The sequence below is a fragment of the Chenopodium album genome, chromosome 10, assembly GCF_948465745.1.
Source record: "Chenopodium album chromosome 10, dcCheAlbu1.1, whole genome shotgun sequence".
Lineage (NCBI taxonomy): Eukaryota > Viridiplantae > Streptophyta > Magnoliopsida > Caryophyllales > Amaranthaceae > Chenopodium > Chenopodium album.
The window spans coordinates 1,201,691-1,215,934 of record NC_137843.1 but is presented as its reverse complement, the minus strand read 5'-3'; the positions used below and the strand labels follow the sequence as shown (position 1 = coordinate 1,215,934).

Here is a 14,244-nt window from a genome sequence, read left to right as displayed (position 1 = left end):
TGATGATATATTATGATATTCAATCATTAATAACTACATTTTGTTAGTCTTTCAAGTTATATTATACAGAAGGTCAGTCATTTGACATTAAAGTGATTTGTATCCCATAATCTGTATGAATTGTAACATTCTTACCCAAATTGTAATTTATATAACATGACACTTATATAGTTATATACTTAAATAAAAAAAATAAATTTGTGGTTGGAATTTTGATATGTAACTTTTTTTTTTGAATTGCACTCAAATACGACCAATAAAACATGAACAGTATAACTCTGCTCCTATAGATATAAACATGTTAAATTGGCCTAAAATGAAATTGACCAAATTTCCTATACCTCTACGACTCTTCTTGAGAAGTTGAGGTGCTTCCAATGAACATGTCAATCCACAAAATCTTACATTCAAAACAGCAAGATTATACTATACGTTCAACGATGCTAGTATAGCACATGTATATAGCAAATAGCTATCATCACCCAACTGGAAGCTTCAATTAATTAAAGGAAATTTTGACTTTTACCACCTCTAAAAAATGACTTATTGAATTTACCACCTCCATAAAAAAAAGATTTATTTTACCACCAACAAAATTTCCAAAAATTCGATTTTACCACCAACTAACGGATTCCGTCCATGAATCCGTTAGTAGGGCCCACCTTTTTGACGTTTCTTCTTCATCTTCCCCGATCTTCCGTGCACCACCACAGTGCCACCACTGCCCTCTCCCCAACCCAGCACTGCCCTCCCCGAACCCACCACCGGCGTCGCACCACCAGCCCCAATCCACGTGAAACCTCCCCCTCCCTTTCGCGCAACCTTGTCGCCCCCGAAAACAATGAAACCCAAAACCCTCGTTCCCCAAAACGGCCATGAATCTGGCCACAAATGGCCGATTTTGGGGCTTAGTGGCCTTAATCGGCCGATTTCGGCCTTTTAAGGCCGGATTCGTGGCCGTTTAGGGGGGACGAGGGTTTTGGGTTTGGTGGTTTTTGGGGGCGATATGGTTGCGGGAAAGGGAGGGGGAAGGTTCAGGTGGGTTGGGGCTGGTGGTGCGACGCGGGTGGTGGTTTCGGGGAGGGCTGTGGTGAGTTGGGGGGAAGGCGGCGGTGGCACAGTGGTGATGGCTGGGGTAGTTTTAGGTTTTTTAATTTTATTTTTTATTTTTTTTTAATTTTTTTTTTAAATTTGCCCAATAATATGGCGACACGTGTGCAAGGTAGGCCCCACTAACGGATTTATGGACGGAATCCGTTAGTTGGAGGTGATTGGTGGTAAAACTGATATTAAATTTTTTTATGAGGTGGTAAAGTAAATTGTTTTTTTTTTTTGAGGTGGTAAATTCGACAAAGTCGTTATTTGAAGGTGGTAAAAACCAAAATTTCCTTAATTAAAACTACATCAATCTCAGATTCTCACTCTACTCTATAGTCCATATTTATACAACTATAAAAGTACTCAATCCCAGTCTCTTATATAATGTCTCCCTTCTAGTTTATCCTTTTAAATTTGTCTCCATTAATATTAGTTCAAAAGATTTATATACCATTATAGCCATAATACTCTCTTCTTTATTTCCCACTTCACATGTTTCAGGATTAAACTACCTAACAACTAATATTTCGTACAATTCTTAAAAGAAAATAATACGGAGTAATAAGGCAAACATTAAGAGATAAATTAAGTGCGAAGTAGAGTATATGATTAGGCAATATAAAAAAAATGAAAGCTTTTAAATTGTGCACTAAGTATTACGCAAAAGAGATCATCAACTACATCACCACTTAGATAGCCGCCAACTAGAAGGCGGCTAGTCAAAGACTCAACTCTAATGGCCCACCGACAACACATGAAGCCGAAATAGCCACGTGTTAAACACTTATCCCATACATCTATACTTACTAATATACTAAAGTAATTCCCAAAATAATTCTTAGCTTACACGTGTTAACACCATATTAAAAAATTTCCCTCCAAAAACCTTTTTTTTTTTTTATAAAAAATAAATAATAATTTTATTAAGATTAAAGATGAGATAGATAATTTTAATACATAATCCTGGCTTTCAATTTGATCAAAAAAAAAAAAAAAAGTATGTTATATACTGATAATTCCAGTTATCGACAACTAAATAAATCATTATACAAATTTTATTTTTCATGTTATGCATAAAAATAATCCAACCATGTATTAATTGAAAAACCCGGCATTAACTAGTATTAAAATAAATCACGCCTTTTATGAAATGAAATATAAAAAATAAAAATAAAATACGGAATTATAAAATGTACAGTCCTATACTAAGGTCAAGCACTATGATATTGACCGCTCACCTTCTCAAACACGTTCCATTTATACTAGCAGCTGCCCGCCTTTATAATAGAAGTATAAGTCATAATTCATAAAAACCTTGAACTTGTTCAGACTTCAAAATCCCATATATTTACTCTTCCGTCTTCACTTATTCGTCATCTTTTACCAATCATATCCTACTATTAGACTAGCAATTTAGAAGAAGGTATGAAACATCAAGAGCACAAGTCAGAAGATCGCTATGATCTTCACTCAGTTCACAAATCCTCCGCCTCGAAAATCATGAAGGTGAAACCATTATCAGCATTAGGACCCTCAGGTCCTCCACAACCAAAGGTTTATAAGGTTAAGCCTATCCATTTCCGAGAACTCGTTCAGAAGCTCACTGGAGCACAACCTGAACAACTACAACAGCCTACGTCTTACTCTCGGCCTCAAGCTCGTCCTAGGCGTAGTAATCTACAGGTTGTTGCTCCACCTCCTCTGCCACTTCATCCTCATCAACTTCAACTTAACAGCCAAACTGATCTAACCAGCTTTTCAGAGAAGCAAGTGCCATGCAAGGTAGAGCAAGATCAGAAACCTTTCTCAGAAAAGACGATGCAAAATGGTGTTGGTACAACTGAACTCATCCTATCCCCAAATTTTCAGGCTTGGTTTTCTTTTGCTATGTTAAGTCCTGGATCAGCTGCTCTGTCTCAGATATAGCAATGATCATTTCATTGAAAAATATTAATGTATTTATATACTTTTAGGTTACGTTTTTGCTGCTATTTTCACTTTTCCAAGGCCTGATGTACTTTTAGTCATTTATTCAAGCCGGAAAGTTAACCGCTTAACCCTACTGTTTTTCTAAAATCCTTCATTGTTTACTTGACTAGTTAGCTTACATCAGAAAATCAATACAATTTCCTGTACCAGATTCAGCTAAATACAAAACATTCATGAATTCCTCTTATCTATACTTGATATTAACTTTAAATGTTTTATCTGCCTGAACAAGTCTTTGTTCAGCTTAGATAGCCTGAATATGAGCTTACTGCTCCTCATTTTTCTGAATATATTTTTAAAATGTGAAAAGAACAAAATCCAAATGTAGACAAGATGTATGATTCACACCTTTAATAATGACTTTTAAAACTGCAAAAAAAAATTGGTCAACTTATAGATACGTAAGAAAGCAATTTTGCCCGTTCTGTTATAATATAGTGCTAATAATACTTGTTAAGTCTCTGACCAAGAATAAACTGTTAGTAAACGTAAAGAAAGAGTTTACTTAAATTACCAGGAAACCTAGTTAGAAATAAAATGAGAGGTCTGAATCTCCGAGTTAGGTCCCATTTAGACTTGCAACCATAAAGAAAGGTTGGGTATTGGTCAACTACCTAAGTATTTCTCACAATTGGAACACGCAAGCTGCCAAGATATGAAGACATTTCCACATTTCACACCTTATCTTTGAAACTATTTTTTTTTTGTTTAAGGCAAACAGGGAGGGCATTTTTCAATTAATTCACTTGATCGCTTTTTCAACAAATTTACTAGCAAAGTGAAAAAGCTATATTAAACAACTACGCACTTTATTTTATCTACAGATAAAGAGGGCATCATCAAATTCATCGAGTGGAAATCAGTAAAATATCATGTACCATACAGCTCTGCAGATAATTTTGAAAGGAAGTAAATACCAGCCCTTGTTTAGAACTTCGGTCTCCGATGTCTGCATGCTGATAAGTGATAATCACTCTCCTTAATTGTGATCTCATGTAATATGATATGCAAAGGAAAAGACACCCTCCAAGAGTCCAAGCCTTAGCAATTCTGCCATACCAATGCAACACAAAAAGTAAAGCTTTAGATTTTTATTCTTAGTGAAACCATCCTGACAAGATAAAGCACCAAGAGTGCCACATACCTTATTATCCCAATAGTTTCCTAGCTTTGAACCCGTTACATTGAGGAATATGTGATATGTTGGTGATAAATGTTGCTAGTGACAAGCCATTGAGAGTGTTGCTTGTAGTTTTCTACAATCAACTCCTAGAAACTTGGAAATTTCATCATGTCTTGTGCTTTTTTCTTCTTCCATGAGTTTTGTATTACCACACGTGGTGAAGACAAAGGTGAAAGGCATCTGAAGACGCAAACAACAGATAATCAGTAACCCAATAGTCTCAGTCAATGCTCATTAAATTACAAATGATGATCACGAAAAGAGCAAGCAAGTGTTGCTCAATTTGATACATTGTTGTGTCTAAGGCTATGGTGAAATGTACATACTATTAAAATGTATAGACGCATGTACCGTGCATTGTACAGACCTTTCTCACGGAAATAACATATTATACAAATGTAAAGAACATACAGCTGTAGTAAAATGTACATACTATTAAATTGTAATGAACATATACCTAAAAAAAAAAAGAACATATTTGCACCAAAAAAAGAGTGAAAAAAACAAGTGTCCATGTTCTTTGAATGTCAATATAATATACTTTTATTTGTAATATAATGTTCGTTGCGTATTGCAAAATGTTCTTTGAAATTTGTCTTTAAATTATGATGGGTATATATAAATAATGTTCATTACATAATATTATCATGTTCTTTATTAATATTGCATATGTTCTTTAGATATAAAAAATAAAATAAAATTTAAAAAAAAAACATAAAATTAGATGTTCTTTACAAAACAATTATATGTTCTTTACAAAATAATTGTATGTTATTTAAAAAATAGCTACATGTTCTTTCTGCGTTTTTTGTCTATACCAAGCATGGTACCACCGCTTGTATCTTCTTCCCGTGGGGGAACACTTGCACTAACCACTTACTAGTGTAGCAAATTAAAGATGAATCCATTCAAACAATTTCAAAGGCCCTAGGAAAATCTACTCTTACCAACTTATCCAAGTATAAATGCAGTTTTTCTATAGCAATCATGGTTGTTACAACCATTACATACAAATTATCAAGCTAAGAACAGCAACACTTGCTAAACAAATTGCTCTCCACTGATTCCAACAACAAGGGTTTTTCATCACAAATTTGACTCGGCTAAGGGTAGCATCTCCTAAAGACGAGGAGACGAGTACACGACTGTAAATTAATTAGGGAAATCAAATCAATGGATACTTTCAGAAAATGTTTGTGTATGCAAGAGTCATAATCGATTGATGCAATGTAGCTAGAATATCAAGCAATTATTATCGTTTCAAACACAAAAACTTAATTCGTAGATGCAGTTTCATTGAATTTCACATAATTAAGTACTACTACGGAATAGATAACAAAGCGGCAACAAATTATGAAATCGCAGCATAGATTACACTCAATGTATGTGGGCAAAACCCTAAATTATAAATAAAATTACAGGAAAGTAACAATATTAAGGAAATTCAATAACATACCAACCTAAATTCCCAGAAAATGGCTAGTAAACTGGTGGTTCTCACTGAGGAATTAGAACAAACAGCTGGTGTGCATGACCCGCGTAGGATTTCAGATGAACAATGCGTAATTGGTGAAGGAGGAGGGTATAGGGGACCGAGAAAATGGGATTTGCAGAAGGAGGGAAAGGAAGAAGGAGAGAGATTTGAAAAATACGAAGTATAGTGTTGAGATAATAATTAGGAAAGTTTGTATAATATATTTAGTTTCCTAATTAAGTAATTATTATCATATTTATCTTATTCCTATTCTAGTTAGGGTTAGGAATATCTCTTGTACCTATATATATACACCTTACATGTGAATGAGAAAGCTGAGCCGTTTTATTTGAGTTTGACATGGTATCTAGAGCTTAGGTTCCGAAATCAATTTTTTTCCGCAAAATACAGTGAGGCAGAGAGATGGTGAAGGGTGATGATGAAACACCACCGCCACCACCATCGAATGATCTTGAGTATCATCTTGGCTCTAGTGATCATTCGGGTATCGTAATTACACCGATCAAATTGACAGGATCGAATTATGATGATTGGTCCAAGGCTGTGCGCCGATCGTTAATTGCGAAGTGGAAATTTGGCTTTTTAGATGGTTCCATTCAAGTACCGGCTCTGATACCATATCAAACTCAAATAAAACGGCTCAGCTTTCTCATTCACATGTAAGGTGTATATATAGGTACAAGAGATATTTCTAACCCTAACTAGAATAGGAATAAGATAAATATGATAATAATTAGGAAACTAAATATATTATACAAACTTTCCTAATTATTATCTCAACATATAGGGTAAGCAAAAGAGATTTGATAGATGAAGACGAATTCTAAGCGGCTTTTTCTTTAACCGCCATTGTTGGAAGGTTTTAATTTACTGTATCAGGTAATACGGAGTACAAGTTTTTGTTGAGAGTCCCAATTTTATCACCTAGGTTAAAATTCGTTTATCAATAGTTAGGGATAGCTCAAGTAGGTTAAAGCTTCTTTTCCAATTTTAAAAAAATATTTAGTTAGTATAGTATTTTTATAAACTCAATTTTAATTAAAAATTAAAGTGTTACTTAGGTGTTGTCCTGTGATGTTGCTTAGAGTTTTTTTTTTTTTTTTTTATTTTTTTTTTTTTTATTTTTAATAAAGTGTTTGAATTTTTAAGTATTAATTATTTAGAAATATAATGTTAAAATTTTGAAAAGAATTGAAAGAGTAATTTCATTTGTTTTTAGTTTGGGTGTTTTTTTTATTCTATATTTATATACATTTATGTGGATGAGTGGTGCATAAATTATTGCTAGTTAAGATGGCAAGACATGTGGTATTCATTCCACGATGTAATTAGGGGTTCAATCCTACGATGCCATTTATTGTTGAATAGTGACATGACACATATTGTACGTTGTTTATAAGTAATTAGGGGCTAGTTCGCTAATGTAACCTCAAAACCTCATAAGTTAAATGAATTCTCGCTTTTTCAACGTCAATTAATAATAATAGATATTCAATATATACTCTAATACTCTCTTTATTCCACCATACAATGCCTATGCATGATCTACAAAACATGATTTTGACCATCGTTATTTGTAATTGCGTATTGATAAAAATTTATACTAGTAATTAAAAAAATTGATCTCATTAAATTACAAATTCAGATGAAACTATCAATATCTCCCAAGACTATAGACTTTTCCATTATACTAGGGAAGCTAATGCGCGCGATGCGCGCGTCATAGCTAGCCATATCTAGAAGGTTTTTTTGGTTTGGCTTTTAAATCACAAATTTAGTTAAATCAACAATAAGGGAAAATATATAAACAACTATATTTAGGAGGTATAAATGTTCAAGATAACTAAACATTAATGAAAGCATAAAAGTAAATAAATATTTTAGAGGGTATAGTTGTCTAAACACTATTTATTAAAAATAGCCTACATATTAATGAGGGTATGTATGTAAATACACATTTTGAAGGGTATAATTGGCATTACACTATTCATAAGAGGGATTTTCTACTTTTTATAAGGTAGGGATAAGGATATTAACGGGGAAAAAAATAAAAAATAAAAAATTATAGTTTGACTATGAAATGAACATTATATTATAAAACAAGGAGAGTAACAAAATTACTTAATTTATAATAAATCACTCTATGACAATAGGCCTTAATCGTTATACTCCTTACCATCAAATGAGTTTTTTTTTTTTTCCTTATATTAAACAAATTTCCATAATTTATCAATTTATCGTTAGACTAATGGTCTGTACACATTTACTGAACTGAGCTGAATTGAAGTGAACTGAACTAATTAGAGCTGAACTGAATATTTTATGAGAGAAGGAAATTAGGAGTTGAACTAAACTGAATTGAATAGAACTGATTAGAGCTGAGCTGAATTGAACTGAACTGAACTGAAATTATGATGAAGTGAACAGGCCAATTGCCATTTGATGTGTGGCGTAAGTGAATCCTGAATGCACATTATTATAATATATGTGAAATTATGGTTACATGATAGATAATATAATGGTATCTATCATAGGTTTTCAAAATCAATTTGAGTAGTACGTACTGTACTATTGTACCATTAATTTCTGATATGAAACGAAGTAGCAGTCAATTTTTAACAAATCCAAGAGAAATAATCAAAATGAAAGATATATTGAAGCAAACAAATCAAATTAAGAAAGTGATATACATACTTCAAACGAGCATGACTGCATGAAACATTTTCTACAAATCACTTCCAAAATATACCTCTTATAATTACAGGCATTTAAGTGTATTTTTTTTTTTGGCTAGAATTAATCATTAATTGATATGAGTATCACTTAAAAAAAAGCACTCCATAAAATAATCAACATAATTGTGTGTGTTTGTCATATAATACATTCTTCTTTGATTCGAACATGCGTACTTTTCAGTACTTCAAGTTGATAGTCATAGTCTTATACGGAATACTACCGTACTACTTATCAAAATATTGAATTATGATCCACAAAGTCTTCCTATATTGTCTTCTATAATGGAGTTTTTTTTTTTTTTTTTTTTTTTTTTTTGAATAATTCTACTATGGAGTATTAATGGAATGGATTTTATATTATCATAAATAAATTCATGAATAAACAAGACTTCTAATTTTTATTAAAACGCTGAATTTACCAATAAGCAAAATTTTCATGTTAATTAAATCAGTTGGACACATGATTTTACAAGTTTAAAATTTACTTCGTATCTACCAATTATTTAGCTTTGAAAATTCATTCTATCGTGCAATTTGAGGAGTACTCGTCAATGAAAATGTATTTGGAATATGCATGGTTAATTTTCAAAAGAAATAAAACCAAGAGGAGGTGGCCAATGAGAAAGCAGACTTTGATGTCATGTCGTGTTTTTATCACAAGGGGGGGGGGGTGCTCTCAACTAGCAAGATTCAAGGTACCACGATTTTTTTTTTTTTTTTTTTGGGGAAGATTTTATGAACAATGAACTTCTGCCAACTTGCGTCCACCCTATACAAGTCCAAATTTTTGAGTTTTCAATTCTCATTCATGGATGAGACATCTAATTGTTTATTTCAGATGATCAACAACACAAATAAATTTACATTCATAGCAACACTAAAAATATTTCCAAAGTAACAATAAGGGCCCGTTCTCTTCACCTTATTTTTAGTTCAGTTCGGTTCAGTTCACTTCAATCAGTTCATTTCAGTTCAGCTCCTAATTTCCTTCTCTCGTAAAATATTCAGTTCAGTTCAGTTCAGTTTAGTAAATTAGAACAGACCCTAGGTTTAGATAAAATATTGTCTTTACTTTAAATTATTTGTAATGATTTGACATAAAATATAAATATAAAATGTCTAATTAATACAAATAATTTAAAACGAAGGTAGTAAGTCCAATTTGGAGAATGTAGAGTAGTAATTAGGGATTTAGGGGTGAGCAAAAATTACTGGTACTCTGACTTGGAATCGGAACCTGCTCGGAACTGCAGGTTCCAGAACTGGTACTTGTAGATCAGTTTTCGGTTCTGGGTAATAAAATTTTGGATCCGAAACCTGTAGGGTACCCTGTTAGTATAGGTTTCCTATAGGGTACATGAAACCGGAACCTATAATTTAAGCCCAAATATAAAAGCCTTATATCAAAATTTTATAAAAGTTGTCACCTACCTTTCTCCCTCCTCTTATTTATTTTTCATCCTACTCTTAAAGGTTTAATTAATGGTATTAATATAAGCATTTGTAATTTTGTATTACATATTCTAGACAATCAAGTAACTATTAAGTTTACTTTAAAAGACAGTTTACCCTGTTCTGGAACAGAAATCTGCAACGCTCACCCCTAATAGTGGTAGAAGACAAAAAATAAGACAAGGTTACTTTCCGGTTAAACAAATGAGGTAACCCGAAGTTGTTGCGATAATCTCTTCCCTTTTCAGTTAATCATCAACTGACGGTGCTAATTCTATCTCATCCCTCCCTTCCCTTCCACAACCACACACTCTCCTTCCTCCTTTTTCTCTCTCCTCTGTAAAGTCATGTCATGGCTAACCTCCATTGCGAACTCTCTCAAGCTCGACGACTACGAAGAGGAAGATGATGCAACCACCACAAATTCCAGAGAAAATCAACCATTTCGACCTCAAAACCCTAACAATGGCGACGATCAACAAATCAACACTCGTAATACAGACTCCGCCGATTCATCCTCACCCTCCGATCATCAAACCTCCACTCCTCGAGGCGTCAAAGACGATCTCTCCGAGTTCTCCAAAACCCTAACTCGTCAACTTTGGGGCGTCGCCTCGTTTCTCGCTCCTCCTCCTCCTTCTCAGATCTCTGATCGCGATCCGCAGATTGATGATTCCGATCCTGATACCGGTGATCTTGCTGGAATTACAGGGATTCGGAACGATTTGTCGGAGATTGGCGGGAGATTTCGGTCTGGAATTTCGAAGTTATCGACTAATAAAGCGGTTTCTGAGTTTTCGAAGATCGCTTCGAATATACTGCAGTTTGCTTCGGAGGAGGATTTGTCGATCGAGGATTATGCTAAGCGAGGCGTTGTTGGTGCGACTGAAGAGGTTGTTGCATTTGCTAGGGATGTTGCTATGCATCCTGAGACTTGGATTGATTTTCCTTTGCCTGATGATGATGAAGATGAAGGTACATTGAGTTCTGCCTTCCTTTTCATTACGATATTGCTTACAAATTACGAAATTGCCAAATGCCAATTGAGTTAGATTTTGGTTATGAAATTGATTTTTTTCGATGATGAATTGTGGATATTACTTGTTATCAGAAAATACTAGTGCTATAGATGATTGAACACCTTGCTGGTTAATATTGAATGTCATTTCATTCGATGATAGGCCGTGTTGCGAAGGACTGTAATATAGATGATTTATTAATTCTGTTGAGTAGAAGGTGTTATGCTACAATTTGGCTATTGTTTGACTTTCTGGAAGGAGTGTATTATTGTTTCTATTGAGAGTGGTTAAGAAGTTTCTAATGTGTGGAAGAATTTGATTGTTTGTAAGTAATGTACTCACATTTGTTGCTCTACTACTATACTATTCAGTTTCATACTCTCATTATATGAAAAGTTGCATCTCTATTTTCCCCACGAGATCATGCTATGAGGATGAAGTAACCTGAATTGTCGAGTTCTATATTCAGAGCAAAAGCAACATTTTATCCTCTTTTTTTTTTAGTTTTTGCCGTTCAGTATTTTGCTGCCCTGTTTCTACCTTTGTTCTAAGTAATTTGCTTTATGGAAGTTTTGGGGTTTAGATTTCTAATGTTTTTTCTTTCTAGTTTGGGGTTAATTTTAATGTTTATTCTTTCTAGTGTATCTTGCAATTCATGATGTTTCCTCCTATTTTCAGATTTTGACTTGTCAGATGCTCAGCAAGAACATGCATTGGCTGTTGAACGTCTTGCACCTGAACTGGCTGCCCTTAGAACTGAACTTTGCTTGGGCTACATGAATGAAGGCTCCTTTTGGAAAATCTATTTTGTGCTCGTGCACCCTAGACTTAGCCGACAAGATGCTGAAATCTTGACTACACCACAGGTAGGTTGTTATTTTTGTCATCAAATTCTTTAATAAGCTGCTGAGCTATTTACAATTTAATTGCAAGTCTGTGCATTATATTATTGTGAGCAATGGTGTTGATTCTTGAAATCAAATGCATGAAATAAGGGCTTTAGGAAGCCAATTAACCAGTTTGGGTATCTGCAGTCTAATGCAGTTATCTTGTGTTTGGTATTTAGTGAAGCATAAATAATAATAGAATATGTAGGAACCTTAGACAAGCTGACAATAGTTTTTTTTTTTTTTTTTTTTTTTAGTGGAACAAGTTATGTGAATTGAAGACAAAGAAAGGGGGTTTTTATTCTAACTGATATTGAAACAAGAATGTCATCTTATTGTATGGATTTTATGTCTTAATTCTTATGGATCTTGGCTATCTTGCCTATTAGTATTCACAGGATCAAACCCATTTGGCCATTTGTACATCAATTAGGCGTTGAGGGAGGGCCTGAGATCATAAGTAGGGACAGGGAGTGTGGGAGAAGGAGTTTGAGATCCAAGCCATGGTGTTTGGAAAGTCTTGGTGCCAAAATTGTTGGAATGACTTGAGAAAATGAAGTTATTCATTATAAAGTTGTTCTAGAGGTAGCAATAGTGATTTAAACTGTTTGAAAAGGTATTAATCTTCAACAATTTTATGCTACGTAGAGAAAAATAGTCACAGCTTATTGTATTAATTAGGTAGTAATTCACAAACTTTTAGATAAATAAAGACAGGGAGACCCGTTTTGGAGAGTGGTGGAAAAGTCCACAGCTCTGTGTTAAATAAGGACAAATTTCTTCCCTACTTATCATGCGACTTTGGTAACGGATGTATGCTTCTTAAGCCATTTTGAAGGCCAAAATTGAACTTTGATTTGATGATCTTAAAATATGGGCAATGACATGCAAGCTGCAAAGTGTTTACAGAGACTTTTCCGTACCTTCGGTAAAATGTCAACAAAACAGGCATCCCATGGCCATGATTGCCTTATTTTTATACAGATCAGTATGGTAATTGTCCAGATGTATTCCCTCGATTAAAGCCATTTTTCATCCGAGCAGACCAAATCTAGCAAAATTGTGAGCATCTCTAGGGCTGAATTGGAGGAAGTTATGCCAAGTGCAAAGAATACTTGTCTTTGCGAAGGTTACAACTTACAAGGGATATAGGATATGTGACTAATTGCCTATGAGAGCCCTTAAATATTCCTTTGTGAACCACTTACCCCTAGGAGGAATTTATTGAATCAAAAAGCTTTGTTTCATCCGCATTTGGTTGTTGTCTCTTGATTGAAAGTTCTATCTTTCCTATTGAATTTTTTTGGAACACCAAGTTGATTCCATTAGTTGAACTTCCATTTGATGCACTCTTTATTACACTTTCCTTCACAGACTACTGTGTGTTACTGCCATACTGATCTTCACCTGGTATCTGCAGATTATGAGAGCCAGAGCAATGCTAACCCAAGAACTCCGTACCCCTGGTAAATCAAGTTCATATGACTCCAAAAGTGGCAAGGAGTCTATTAATGCCACTGAGCTGTCACATGAAGAGCATCTATCCGTTCCAATTGCTGATCCGACTGAGTACATCCCAGTTGAAATATCAGCTGTTGAGCCAGCCTCATTTGTGGTAGAAGATGTTGAAATAGATAAACATCCAATTACTAGCACTGAAATTCCCGTTATAGACAAGGCAGTTGATGGTGAAGTTAATAAAAAGACCACGGACAATGAGGAACCAACATCCAACACCAGCAAAAGTAATGTTGATGTTCCCGAGGAAGTTTCAAAGAAGCAAATGGACATCAATAAGCCTACACCAGCCATTTCCAAAAGCATAGATCAGAAAGATGAAGAGGACGTTGATGATTGGCTGAAAGAAGATAGTACTGAAGGAGGTTCATTCAAGGGAACATCCTATGAAGTCGGAAACGACGATGATGTATCATTTAGTGATCTTGAGGAAGATGATGATGTTCCCACAAGCTATAAGAAATCTGGGAATGTAAATTCTTCTGCTAAAGAATCTAGTGATTGGATTCAGCTAAGCAGCCAATCATCTGATTCTTCCAAGGATATTAATGCAAAAGGTGTAAATCGTTCTGGATCAAACACCGCGAATTCTCATGAGAACAAGGAATCTAATGACTGGCTAGATGTTGAAGATATTGATGATGCTTGATGTCAGTTACAATTCCATATTTTTATGGGTACTGTACTAGTGTGTACTATCCCTCCTTTTTAGTTGTCTGGTTTACTTGGTTTCCATGACTGTCTTATGTAAATATAATGTATTTTTAGTTCACGAATTAGTTCTAATGGAATAATTTTCAACAGCTGTAAGAAATTGTCAATATGAATGCCTCTTGTATATCAGCCCTCTGTCTCATGACTCTCATCT

The 14,244-nt window shown here is 34.3% G+C and overlaps 2 protein-coding genes across 2 annotated transcripts; both read left to right on the top strand.

Moving 5' to 3' along the window:
* Positions 1-2,401: 2,401 nt before the first annotated feature.
* On the top strand, positions 2,402-3,265 carry LOC145563037 (uncharacterized). The gene has a single exon (XM_081623442.1). It carries the CDS (start codon positions 2,524-2,526, stop codon positions 3,022-3,024), a length of 501 nt encoding a protein of 166 aa, XP_081479568.1. The 5' UTR covers positions 2,402-2,523; the 3' UTR covers positions 3,025-3,265.
* Positions 3,266-10,183: 6,918 nt separating this feature from the next.
* LOC145561856 (uncharacterized) lies at positions 10,184-14,219 on the top strand. Its single transcript, XM_081621971.1, has 3 exons — positions 10,184-10,927; positions 11,650-11,837; positions 13,279-14,219. Exons 1-3 carry the CDS (start codon positions 10,300-10,302, stop codon positions 14,023-14,025), a joined length of 1,563 nt encoding a protein of 520 aa, XP_081478097.1. The 5' UTR covers positions 10,184-10,299; the 3' UTR covers positions 14,026-14,219.
* Positions 14,220-14,244: the final 25 nt, after the last annotated feature.

Coding starts and splice junctions, on each gene's coding strand:
- LOC145561856 (XM_081621971.1), top strand. CDS start 10,300: ATGTCATGGCTAACCTCCATTGCGAACTCTCTCAAGCTCGACGACTAC. Junction 10,928..11,649: donor TGATGATGATGAAGATGAAG/GTACATTGAGTT, acceptor TCCTATTTTCAG/ATTTTGACTTGTCAGATGCT. Junction 11,838..13,278: donor AAATCTTGACTACACCACAG/GTAGGTTGTTAT, acceptor TGGTATCTGCAG/ATTATGAGAGCCAGAGCAAT.
- LOC145563037 (XM_081623442.1), top strand. CDS start 2,524: ATGAAACATCAAGAGCACAAGTCAGAAGATCGCTATGATCTTCACTCA.